Consider the following 13,571-nt stretch of genomic DNA (forward strand, 5'->3'; position numbering starts at 1 on the left):
GTGTTACCAGCTGCCTTTCAAGACTGAAGTCACTGACTTTTCAGTGTGACTAGCACAGATGTTTTTAACAGGAAATCCTCTTTTAGAGATCACACAAGTAAGTAGCTCAAGAGAACAAATACTTTTATTCCTGTATGTGTGGACATCCCAGTGGAGAACAGCGGACCGAGAAGTGAGCTGGGCTCTGGTGCATGAGAATGTGCGTTTAGATTGGTAAGGGAAAGTTCAGAACCGGGGGGAAGACATTAGGGCTTTTGCTGTTTTCTTTACAAAAATTATACAATTATAGTTGGTTGTCTAAATGAGGACAATGTTTAGAGGTGGAGACAGGAGAATTACCACTTAGAGACCAACCTAGACACATATCCTGAGACCTCGAGACACTTGTCTCTAATAAGTTAATATATGGAAAAATTGTCTTTAAGAGAAATAAGTTTACAAACAATTAACCTAAAATTAATATTCATGTTTTTAAAAAGATAGTCGTTGTGAATTAGAGTAAGTAATCTACAGATCTTTGACTTATCGGTTTACTATAGATCAGCATGTGTTACTTACCCTAGAAGGTGACATGAGTGTAATCATCTGGATATGATTTCCTTTTCAGCAAAACTAACACAATTTGTAAGAAGTGTGCTCAAAATGTCAAGCAATTTGGAACAGTAAGTATGTTTTTCATTTCATGTCATTATTATTGGCTAGTTATGGTTCTTCATGACTTTCTCCTAAAACAATCCAGTGTCTGTACTTAAGTATCTCAACATATCAAAATAGTTTTGTGGAAGGAAATCTCTATAGAATTGATGAGAAAATGAAAATATTAAAAACAACTGCATGCTTTACATGTTATGTAGTGAATTTCAGTGTGCAGTTTGTGAAGCTATTTCTTAAAGATATAATTACAGCAAAGTCCTGAATGTGGTGGACCTATTTGTTTACAGTGTTAATGTAATTAAACTTTCCCCTGATTTCTGGAACTTTTTATGTGGCAGTACAGTTCAAGTGTTCAAAACTAATGACAGTATCCTGGTACAGATTGGCCCACATGTATGTTGTAGTTGTTAACATAACAATACTATTTATGATAGGTCAAAGTGCTGCTGACCTTAAGCCTCCTTACTGTCCTGAAATCTAAGAAATCAAGCATGTTCATTGTTACTTAAACTGAATATGCTTATGCTAAATTTTTTCTATTGAAAAGATACTTGTAGTATACATTTACTGTGACAAATAGCTAAATATGATAAAATTCTTTTTAATTAAATAAATGATATAACAGTTAATTCAACTAGCATATCACTATAAGTTCATTTCTTCAAATTAGAGGTTCATGAGACTTTTCTATGAATAATTGTTTTACCTCGCAGCAAATTTTGTATTGTGTAAATGCGTGTATTTTTCATGATGGTCAGACTTCTGAGCATGCACAGTTGAGCTTCATGACTGTTGTAATTAATGAATGTTAATTGAATGAATGGACCCATATTTGACTTTAAACATGTACTTGGCAGAAACAAATGTTTTTAACTTAACACTTTCCTCGTTAACTCCCCAGATATTTTACTACCACTGGATGTGTCTTATGCAACAAAGTTTTAAATATCTCAGTTAAACTAAATGTGTTTATTTTGCAGCCCAAGCCTTGTCAATACTGTAACATAATTGCAGCATTTATTGGTACCAAGTGTCAGCGTTGCACAAATTCAGAAAAAAAATATGGACCACCTCAGACCTGTGAACAGTGCAAACAGCAATGTGCTTTTGATCGGAAGGAGGAAGGAAGAAGAAAAGTATGTTTTATTTATGTTTTGACATCTTCTAAAAATAAAATACCAAACAACTTGGCAGTTACTATAAGTATACCTCTAAGACATTTGTTCTTTCACCTGAGAGCAGAGGTGGAGGAATAGCATATATTTCTCTTTGCACCGTGTGTGGAGTCATGTTGGATGTTAGTTAGGATGACTGTACTTTAAGACAGTCATGCTGAATATGCTCCCAGCTCCTTAAGGCTAAAGCTGGAGAGTCATTCAAACCAAGGAATTGAAAAACAGTCTAGACAATACAGTAAAACTGTCTCAAAATTTCTTTAATTCCTCTGTGATAGCTATTCTGCACTGTTATCCCCAGTTCAGTTTTGTAGTAAATCCTTCCACTTACACCCTTTTGCTGGGTACTTAAAATTGTTGGCGTGAACAGATACCCACTGACATATTAGCACATAAAACTCGACGTTAGTATTCTGCCTTCTGTTTAGGCTCTTGTTTGAAACCACTGTTCGTTTCTCTCTGCCTACAGTGACAATTATTAGATGTGCATGTGCCATTCCTCTGCTGAGCAGCATTCACACAGGCCTCCTGTTGTCTGTCAGTTTCAGTTGCTCTGGAGGATGACTGTCTCTGAGGGGCTTACCCAGATAACCCCACAGCACTGTATGTACCGTGGTTGTAAGACATGTCCCACCAGCATTTCCTGTATGAAATGAGAGAAGGCAGAAACTGTATCTTCATTTTTGAAAGAAGTCACTTTCTCTCCCCTGGACTCACATGATTGATTCTCATTAATTGCAGTTGTTATGGTCTGTAAAATTGCCAGAAGCACCAGTGGCTAGTGAATTGTGACTTGTAAGGGAAATGCAGGATTAAGTTCCTGTCTATAACCCTAACATGCTTGTCAGTTCACCAATACGTTAGTGATTTTTGTGTCTATTTAAGATGTATGTAAATTTAATTAAACTCATGGCCAGGAGCAGTAATAATAGCTGAACAAAACTTTACATGTTTTTCCGTAAGGTTCAACACAGCCTTTGGAACAAGTTTTAAAACTAAATGACCTGTGGAAAGACCAGTTGTTGACAGTGTGAGAGGGAGCGTAGAAGAGTATCACCACACTGCCCTGCTATAGTTGGGACCGTGACGTCTGTTGGCAGGAGTTCCCACTGCTCTGTGTCTGTGTGAATGACTGTAAACAGGATTTCAGACTTAGAGGACAATAAGCAAATCTATAGATAAATAAACGGAATATAATGAGAATTGATTGTTATTTAGGCTCCTATTTTTGTTTAAGTCACAGTATTTACTATTGTGGGAAGTACTCTATCATATTGGTAATGACACTGAGACTAAAACATTTAGGCTAGATTTCTTAAAAATAATCAGCAATTTGTACTCCTTTAAAATATTTTTGCCTTACTTATATCTGTAAGTGTTTTGCCTGCATGTATGAATATTCACCATGTGCCTGCCTGATGCCCATAGAATGCCCTGGAACTGGAATTAAGAAGTGGTTGTGAGCCACCATGCTCATGCTAAGAATGAACCTGGGTCCTCTGTGAGAGCAAAGGTGCTCTTAATTACTGAGCTGTTTCTCTAGCCCCTGTTGTAGTTATTTTCTAGAAATAAAGGTAGTGTCTCTCAAAATTAAAGAACTTTAACAATGCTAGAGGTCTATAAATCAGTTCTCCTAGCCAATTTTATAATCCTCTTGCAATATTATCTCAAGTGTGTCACATGTCTTAATTTTAAAAATCCTGCATATTACATTCATATTCTGCAATTTCATAAAGCTCACAGAATGTTGCACAGGTGATGTGAAGTATAAGTGCAAGTTGAGTTTGCTTGCTGGACTCACTTGAGCTAGTTTACAAGTGTGCTCAATGCAGATATTTTCTTTAAAGGTCGATGGGAAGTTACTGTGCTGGCTCTGTACCTTATCATACAAGAGAGTTTTACAGAAGACAAAAGAACAGAGGAAGAGTTTGGGGTCTTCACATTCCAATTCTTCATCATCTTCTCTCACTGAGAAAGACCAGCACCATTCAAAACACCACCACCACCACCATCACCACCACCATCGCCACAGCAGTGGCCACCACAAGTAAGCACTTGGAGATTCTTTGTTAAACCCTTCCTGGCATTATTAATGATCCTCGCATGGCTGTTTACTCCAGTGTGGTGATGAGATAGATGCTAGGCCAGTTCCTGTTGCACTTGGTACTCTGCTTTAATGTCTGGCTGTACTGTGAAAAAATTTCCACACACTGAAGAATTCATCTATAAAGTCATCATGTGTGAAATTAAGATATATCAGCATTAATTGGCATTTCAATTATGCCAGTTAACAAAAGCTTCCATTTTAAAGATAATTTTAGGGCTTTATGTTTATAAATTTTATTTATTTTTTAATCTTATGGGTGTGTGCATACCACCACAAACTTAGAGGTTAGAGGACAGTCTTGTAGAATCAGTTCTCTCCTCCACCTTTGTGGCTTCCAGAATGACAAGCCCTTGTTCCTGCTAAGCTAGCTTGCTGTCCCAGTATGTGAAGTTTATTTCGCTTGCCTTTCCTTTATCTTACTAAAAGCATATGTAAAGCAGCAAGGGAGAAATACACCTTTAGCTCTTTCAGAGAACAGATGGTTTTTCCTTTGTAGTGGGGATTGAACCTTCTATGTGCAAAACATGCCCAGCCCCTTTAGAAGCCTTGTTAATCTTGGCGGTCCCAAAGTGTAAGAGATAGTATTGTTAGCTATGGATACTTTGTTTTTGATTTTTGTTGGTTGTTGGGGTTTTTTTTAAACATAGATGTAGTTGTAATGCTGTTCAAATAAAACATCTTAATTCTTAGAGTGATTTCAGGTGGAGAGAAATTATGTAGTAGTAATATTTTAACTGTGTATACTATTCAGAGAGTGTATTTAGATGTAATTTTAATTTTTTAAAAAAAATTAACATTAAAACAAATTTAACATGTAAATACAAATTGCAAATAAGGACATGATATACACACATTTTTCAGAAGTTTTGTTTTTTTCTCTTAAATTTTGCCTATGTGTCTTTAGAATTTCAGGTAGCTACTTAAGTAAGACTTTATATGTAGGAAACAAATGGCTGCCACATTTTTCAGCACAAAAGTTTTATCTCAGCTGCCAGCAAGTACCTCTTAGATGGTGAGGATTCGTTGAGGCCCTGACGTTTACTGTTTCCATGCTGTAGTGTTTCCTAGGGTAACAATGGTAAACTGCAGTGCAGTGACTTAAGTCAGTCCTTTCTGTCCAAGGAACACAAGCCTCGATTCTGCCTCTTGCTTTAAGAAGAATGACAACCATGTACCGTAGGACCTCCTCGTCAGACTCTAAAACATATTCTTTCCTGGCTGTCTTTCCAGGATTAATTTTCCTAGCATGATGGGAAAGAAGAAAATGTAGAATTAGGTGGCAGCCATCTAATCTTTTAAAAGGATAACTTTCTAATGGAAAGGGGGAAAAGACAATGCTGACTTTCAATTTTTTTTCTCTTTTGGAGGGATGGATACATTAATTCCTTGTTATTCATGGGAGATCCATTCTAAGTCCTTTGAATACCAAAGTCCAAAGTGCCCCAGTCTCCTCCATGATGTGGACTAGTGTTTGCCTGACCTGTGCCTTCCTACGCACTGTAAATGATCTGTAAATTAGTTAACGATACCTAACAGTGGATATGTTCGTAACTCATTGTCGACTATGTTATTTATGCAGAAAAGACAAAAAGTTCTGTAGTTTTCAGTGCAAACAACCACTGTAGGCTCACCTACATTTTCTCTGCAGTTGACTAAATCCTCAGATACAGAACCTGGCAATACATAGGGCTGATGGTACAATGAAGGCCATATTGTAGATAGGCAGGCCAGTTTGTTGGGTTCTGTCTTAAGTTGAGTAGATCAGAATGAGGCACAGGATGATATAGATGGTGATTGACAGTGAAGGTTCATTATAGCAGGACATAGCACTAAAATCATTTTGGATCCAGGAATGATGCCCTCAGATCACTAAGATGGAGATTCCAGGAGTTTCTGATAATTAATTTTCTCTAGCCACTTAGTGAGTAATTATGTGACTTGGGAATGCTGACATGTAGTGAGATTTGTTTTAAACATACTTATACGTATAGGGGAACTCCACCTTAGGACTGCAGCTGCAGGTGAAGAGTGATCCAACTTAATAGGGTCATAGCTCCTGTTTCCCCACTTTTTCATTTACAGCTCAGTCTGAATAATAGGGTTTTAAAGGTCCTTTGTTTGTTTGTTTTATTCTTCTGGGTACGTTTTAATTCTTTATTTTACTTTGCTTAAAAACATGACTGAACTGGACAGTGGTGGTGCATGCCTTTAGTCCCAACACTCAGGAGGCAGAGGCAGGTGGATCTCTGAGTTCGAGGCCAGCCTGATCTACAGAGTGAGTTCCAGGACAGCCAGGACTACACAGAGAAACCCTGCCTTGAAAAAACAAAAAAGACTGAAATGGTTTTATACACATAGAAATGTATATATTATACATGTTAATACTGTATTAGGTGGTCTTACTCATATAAACACTTGTAGCCATAAACAGTGAATTACACCTGTGTCACAGATGTGCAGTTGAGACATGGGGATTTTAAACAACTTTAATAAATTATATTACCTTTATGTAATAAATTATTACTACATAAAGGTCACACAGCCTAGATGATGTGCATTTCTTAAGTTGTATAAATACATTGTTTCTTGTTCATAGACAATGTAGGTTATTAATATTATGGCAAAATAGAAAGGAAGTCATAGTATTATAAGTGAAATCAGTTGTTTTAATGAAATTTTCCAATTATTGAGTGTGACTTTTGTGTATAGTACTGACCAAGGAGAGGTTTCTTAGGGAAACTAGGAAGAAATGAAAGAAGTGAGCTACTTCCTGGTCCAGCTTGAGTTATGTGGAGGTTTATCTGCATTTAGGCAGCCAGGTAGATGCAGACGTCTGTCTGAAATAAATAGGGCAGCTGACGACATCATCCTGAGTCGTACATGATCCCGCTGTGCTATTGTGCTCATGTGCTCCAAACCTGAGTATAATTTTAAATTGAGGTCCTGGAGGTCCGAAAATGGAAATGCAGTCTGCCAGTGTACGTGCCTTAAACAAATTTAAACTGGCTACTAATCATTAGGGTTTGTCCTATTAAAATGTGGTTTATTCCATATATTAGATTATCTAGCTTCTGTGAACAAAAGATTATAACACAGCTTGATTCTGTGGGGAAAGATGTTGAATGTGACTGTGTTAAATAAATGTTGTCATGTTACTCGTGTGTTTTTCAGAATCAGCAGTCTAAGTCCTGAGCAGGAGCAAGGACTGTGGAAACAGAGGTAAGTGTGCTGGTGTGTGGTGTGTGTTTCAAGTGCACTTGTGTAAATCAGCCTCTGTAACGTGGTTATTTAGATTGAAAAACCTAGTGATGTTCAATGGTATTTCAGAGGAAGAGTAGCTTATAACTTAATGCCTGTTTTATTCTAATAATTTTTGTTAATGTTTGCTTTCAGCCATAAATCCTCTGCAGCAATTCAGAATGAAACTCCAAAGAAAAAGCCCAAATTGGAATCTAAGCCATCTAATGGAGATAGGTAAAAATGAATGTCTTTAGTGCTATGGAAGTTGAACTTAATTGAATAGTTCTGGTTAATTATGAATTATTACTACATATTTTATCTGAGAATAGAAGCATGGGTCTCACACACCAACTTCTTTAAGTCACCTGGGAAAGTAAAACATACATAACCAGTTAAGAAAATTTTGGCAATAAGAAAGTGGCACTGAACTCTGTTGTTATAACTGGGGAATAAATTGGGTTTTAAGAAAGAACAAATCTGAGTAGAGAACATTATTGTAATTGTTCTTCAAGGAAAAGAAACACAAATCTGATTGTAGTAGTTTTAAATTGACCTGCTTAGAAATGTTTTGATTTAAAATGAGTGTGACTTTGTTTTTTAGTTCATTAGCCAAAGTTTGCTGATGTTACTGTACAAATTGGCTGCCTATTGCTTTACACTAGAAGTATTGACCCCCTAAAAGCTAATACTGAATTATATTTCTGCAGGTGTATGTAATGTGTGCCATTAGTAAGGTAATTTGCCAGTTGCATCCATTTCTGTCAGGTACATATTTTTTTGCATTAGCCTTAAGGATGTTTGTGGAATTGTCTAATTTATGCAATTTGAACATCTGCAGGTTTTCCTTCTACTTTGTGTAACTCTGTTTTCCTTTTTTCTCTTTAGTAGCTCTATAAACCAGTCAGCAGATAGTGGGGGAACAGACAATTTTGTCCTCATAAGTCAACTGAAAGAAGAGGTGATGTCACTTAAGCGTCTCTTACAGCAAAGGGACCAGACCATTCTAGAGAAAGATAAAAAGGTGAGACTGTAGCTCAGTATAAAGTCTGGGAAGATTGTGTCTTGGCTCTTAGTTAACCCTTGCAAATTCTCTTTAACTCATTGGTATAGTTTGTAATATATGACTCTTATAAGATCAACTACAGATGCCCAAATTGGGTCTGAACCATCTAATGAAGGTAAGTAAAAAGGGTGTGTAGTAGTAATTTTTAAGCATTAGTTTTCAGTTAGCATGTAAATTTAAAATAGGTTTAATATCTTAATTTTAAAATGAGATATATGGAATACATATAATAAATGGAATATATAAATTATTGTGGTTTCAAAAGTAATTGAAAACAAGAGTCTTTGAGGTAGGTAGGTAGATAGATAGATAGATAGATAGATAGATAGATAGATAGATAGATAGATCGATCATATTTCTGTCAATTTGTATCAGTAGCTGATGAAAGGTAATAATATTCTAATGTCCTGTGGTAGTGAATAGCAATAGGTGTCTACGAGTGTTTTGTAGGAAGTGGATGTACTTACTGGCTTTATAGTATTTAGCCATATTCAAGATGAAATCCCAATCCTGGCGATTTCTGTGTGGCCTTAAGTAGAACACGTTCATTAGTTGAGGCCTTGGTTTCTCATTCCATAAACATGCGTGTTGTGTTACCTGATGGAATGGCGGTGCTGACTTGTATGTGCAGTATTTCCTGCTGCTCATGGCAGTGTGCTGATGCTGCTTTGTATCACATTGGAAGAGAACTTACTGCATGCTTAGGTCCCAGACAAACATCCACATGAAAACATAAAAAAAAAAAAAAAAAAATGACTCCTAAGAATTAGTTGTAATTTTAATAGACAAAAGAAATGGACACAGAGAAGACCTAGAATCTTTGAAAGGTGCTTGCCATCAGCAAAAGAAGAGGTTGATTTAAACAGTTCCAGTAGGGTGAAGACAGTGCTTGAGCTGGGGCCCAGCAGCTTCCCTGCTGCAGGTCCACACTTGGATGGTTGATGGCCTTCACTTCACTGCTCTGTTCTGTTGTTTTTTTTTTTTGAGAGTGTCACTGTGTCCCTCTGGCTGTCCTGGAACTCGGCAGCCACTTGCCTTTTCGTCCTAAGTGCTGAGACTACAGACATGCCCAGTCTTTTTATTTTAGTATGTACCACAAATTGAGTAAATTCAGTATGTGAAAATGGACATTGGTGTGTAAGGTAAAATTGGAAAGTTGTAGCTGTCTATTTTAGGGTTCTTCATGAGAGACAGAAGTTTCAAATTAACTAGCTTTTATGGAAATGTGTACACAAAGCCTTAACGTATTGCACAAAGCCAACTATGTCTACATTAACGTTGAATAAAATGCCAGAGTTACTGCAAAATAGTAGTAATTCCAAACTAGGCATTAACAAATTGTAGATCAGTGTTTTTCATCCTTCATAATGCTATAACCCTCTAGTACAGTTCCTCCTGTGTGGTGACCCTCAACCATAAAATTATTTTTGTTGCTAGTTCACAACTGTAGTTTTGCTGCTGTTATGAATGGTAATGTAAGTATCCATGTTTTCCAGGGGTCTTAGATAACCCTTGTGAAAGGGTTATTCCACCCATCAAGCAGTTGCAACCATAGGTTGAGAACCTCCATTGTAGACTCTTGGGTCCTTTATCATCCCTAGCATCACTGTTGTGTTTAGGTGGATTGTTGACATCTCACGCTTTAGTGTTTGCTTTAAAAACCAGAAACCTAGCAAGTTTATAATTATGATTGTAAGGAAAATAATTGTTTATCTAAAATTAACTACACACTTGACATTTTTCTTTATAATTCTGAAAGGATCAAGTTAGTTTCCTGTCGCTGTTTGAACTATCAAGTGACTTTCAAAGCCAGGCACTGTACTAGGTCAGAAAGAGTCACAGGCAGATAAGTAGATACTGTCTTTACCTTCCAGCAGTTCACAGGCTGGAAGCCGATCACAGTTCAGTGACTAGAATAATTATCAAAGTTGATAGTGTAAGAATTGGCATTTCACAACAGAAGTCTAATTTTAATGTACAATATTGGCCCAGGAGAGTGACTAAAGCCCTTTGTTTGGAAGGATAAGCATAAAACTCACTTTTTCTCTTGGCTTTTGCATCTTTTTATATACTAGGTACTTGGTAATTAGTACAGACTTTGAAAGCTTACATAGTGACAGAAACCTGAAGCTGTTTCTGTATGGTTCTGTTAATAGAAACTTAGGTTGTAAGTTTAAAATCATAAGATACTATACTTTTGTTTGTGTTCATATTTATGAAAGCATTGTCTTGTAGTCTCTACACCGTTGACTTTTCTCATAATAATTGTCTAATTTGGTTCAGAATTTACAGTAATTGCTTTTCAACATGCCACATTGATTGTATTTCTGTGCTGATAGGTCAATGTATAATGGCTTTGTGTACACAATACTGGGTACAAATACAAACACTGTTGCCCTTGGTTGATAACTGTGTGTAAAATTGCACATTAAGAAGCCTTTTCCCTTTCATCATTGAAAGATGATTTTAACTGGAAACCTGTTTACTTAATGTGAAGTGTATTTGTTTGAAACACTTTCCAGGATACAAATCATTAAACTTTGCTTTGGCATGCTAGTTGTGCAAGTGTGACCAATTAATCCAAAAGCAGCTTCTCAAAGATGATCTTCCTTCCCATTAAAGTCCTGACAGTAGCAGGAAAACCACTCTTTGTCTCACAGAAGATGTAGCTGCTACTGACTTCCTCCATCTGCATACCAAGTGTGCACCTATTGTGAGGAATATTTAAATGGTGTCTTTGTTTGGGGTAATATGTGTGTACATGAATGCCATCTTTTTTTTTCATTTCAGTTAACTGAACTGAAGGCAGACTTTCAGTACCAAGAGTCAAATTTGAGAACTAAGATGAACAGTATGGAAAAAGCTCACAAAGAAACTGTGGAACAACTTCAGGTAATGGTGTTATGTATGTGAGGTTTTGTGTTGGGCTGGAGATTTAAATTGTAGTGTAGTGTTTCTTGACTTAGGTAAGTTGGTATTATTACCCCTATTTTGTGCATTTCCAGTTTTAATTCTGACTTTATAAAGTTTTGCAAAGGTGACTGACTCACTGTTAATCTTGAAAGCATGAAAACACTAAGTGGGATTCCCAGAAAGCAGTGAAGACTGTTCACTTGACTGTTCAGCTAAGGTCAGAATCTCATTATGGTGCTAAGGTGAAGATATGGTCTATACTCATTCTTCCCATTGCCTTTCGGATACCTGGAAGGGAGGTAGATGAAAGAAAATCCTCAAAGTCAATTCTCAAAGACCATGATTGAAAGGCCTTTATGCTGTGTGCAAATGCCACAAATCAAGATGGCCCTTAACTGTGGACCATCTGAAAGTGTAGTAAGTTCACTGTTGTATTGATATAGATAGAACATCTGCATTATGTTCTTTAGACACACAGAACAACTGACCAAAGAAGCCGAGAGTCACCACCATCACAGAGAGGGAAGATAGCGAGCATCAACCGAGAAAGGGTTATTCCCTTATTAAAACTATTTTTATCTGTTTTATAGATTTGGGCATGAAACTACACTATATTGATTTCATGTTCTGCAGTTTATAAATTGTGACATTTATAATCTTTGAGTAACAGGCTTAGGATTGTTTTAGTTTATTTTTGCTATTCTAGGATCAAACCCTGGTTCTCACATATGCTAGGCAAGTGTTCTACCCCTAAGCTTAGCCCCTAGGTTAAGCAGCTTTGAATCTTAAGCGTACAGATGATGTCATATACAGACTTCAGACTTGAAGGGAGAGTGCAGCTTTGAAAGGAATGTGTGAATATTGCCTTGTCTGTTTTGTTTTCTGCTGGATTTTTCCCCCAACACCCATGGATATTTTTTGTTCCTCTTGTGGTTTGGTATGCCTCCTAATTGAATAGGATTTAGATATTTACTGGAATCCAGATGTATATTCCCTGCTCTTTAACCTGTTCTTACTGGTGACAGGAATTTGGAAAGGATCCTCTGTAGAACCAGGGCATAGTGAACATTCAGGGAATTTGTTCCTGGATGGTGCTTTGTGGAAATGTGTTTGCCTTCCCTCATCAGAGATTGCCTGTTGGGAGGTGGTCTTCTTGCTCGTTAGTTAACTGTTTTTTCCCACCAGCCATTATTTTGTTTTATTATAGTCTTAGTAAGTTATGTTGAATGTTTACCTGGGATATAATCAACCTTCTGTAACAGAAGTACTGAAGTAAATACTTCTAAGTTATACAATAACCATGGTAACGGTAAGTACTTCCTAGGTTTGAGTTAACCTGGTATGTACTTCCCACTGCTCCAAAGAACAATTCTGTTTGTTACAGTCAGTTGCAAGAGAACCATTTTTGCCTTAGCCTGGTTGGTGTCTTCAGCTTACTTCCTCTTAGCTAAATGTTCTATGGTACCACTGTGGCAGACACGCACAAGAGAGCTATAGGCAGTCTGCTCTGTATATGTTGTTCATATTTGCTCCTTGCAAGAGCTGAGTTCTGAACGGCCTGCATCTTACAGGTGAAACTGGTTCTGTCATTAGTGAGATGTAGATATTTACATTATGTGCCTCAGATTTACCCGTACATTCCTCCGTCCTGCATCAGCTCACAACTTAGGTTATTTAGGTATATCTGTTTGTCCTCGTTATCAATTCCCTGTACACAGAGTTTCTGCTAGAGGAACTCTTTACAGCTAAGTGTAGTCCCCACCTACTGGCTTTAGTGGCAGTTACTGAGGTGAGTATACCTAGTTAATATCGTTTCATTTGCTTGTTTTGTTTTTGAGGTAATGCTTCACTATATAGCCCAGTTTGGACTCAGACTCAAAATCCTCCTTCAGCCTCCAAGTACTTGGATTTGTCCTTTTTACTTCTCGTTTTCTTAATCTTCTATGACACACAGAAGTTAACGATTAACAAAATTTATCTTGCTCTAGTAGCTCTTTCAATATTTTAAACTATCAAACCTAGGAATACAGACTGAAATTCCTCCCCAAATGGTATAAAATCCTCCTAAGTACCAATAATGCCAAGTGAAAATGTTGTCTTTAGTAAGACAAAAGGGGGTGGGAAATGACCCGTGAATGCTGCTGTGTGCAGGCCTCTGCACTGTGGCTGTGAGATTAGTTCTTTCAACTCCTTGAGTCTCTGGTTACGATAAGGTGTCCTCCAGTTAAGTTTGGGTAAGTAGATAGTCAGGGTCTGTGTAGTTATTCATGGAACATTCTTCCTTTATTTAGGCTGACATTTTTAAATGTTTCTGACTTAAATATTAAAATAATTTCATTGACTTCTATAGGGTATAAAGTCAGTATTAGAATAAAATTTTATTGTGTATATATTTAAATACCGCATTGCAGTTTATATT

The 13,571-nt window shown here is 36.9% G+C and overlaps 1 protein-coding gene across 7 annotated transcripts in view; it reads left to right on the forward strand.

The window, feature by feature from the left end:
• The window catches only part of Fam76b (family with sequence similarity 76 member B), an 87,240-nt gene that overhangs the window by 1,215 nt on the left and 72,454 nt on the right, over positions 1-13,571 (forward strand). For 4 of the 7 annotated variants that reach the window (XR_013052606.1, XM_076575664.1, XM_076575666.1 and 1 more), the window contains exons 3-9: positions 608-662; positions 1,635-1,790; positions 3,677-3,876; positions 7,108-7,155; positions 7,330-7,410; positions 8,062-8,197; positions 11,030-11,131. Coding sequence is in view for 6 of the 7 variants with exons in the window: in XM_076575664.1 (XP_076431779.1) it covers positions 608-662; positions 1,635-1,790; positions 3,677-3,876; positions 7,108-7,155; positions 7,330-7,410; positions 8,062-8,197; positions 11,030-11,131 (778 nt within the window). In the remaining variant the exon portion in view is untranslated. Of the gene's footprint in view, positions 1-607; positions 663-1,634; positions 1,791-3,676; positions 3,877-7,107; positions 7,156-7,329; positions 7,411-7,883; positions 7,942-8,061; positions 8,198-11,029; positions 11,132-13,571 lie in introns of those variants that run through there. The other 3 variants (XM_015986384.3, XM_076575667.1, XM_076575668.1) reach the window with 3 other exon arrangements.

Source organism: Peromyscus maniculatus, chromosome 7 (genome assembly GCF_049852395.1).
Source record: "Peromyscus maniculatus bairdii isolate BWxNUB_F1_BW_parent chromosome 7, HU_Pman_BW_mat_3.1, whole genome shotgun sequence".
NCBI lineage: Eukaryota > Metazoa > Chordata > Mammalia > Rodentia > Cricetidae > Peromyscus > Peromyscus maniculatus.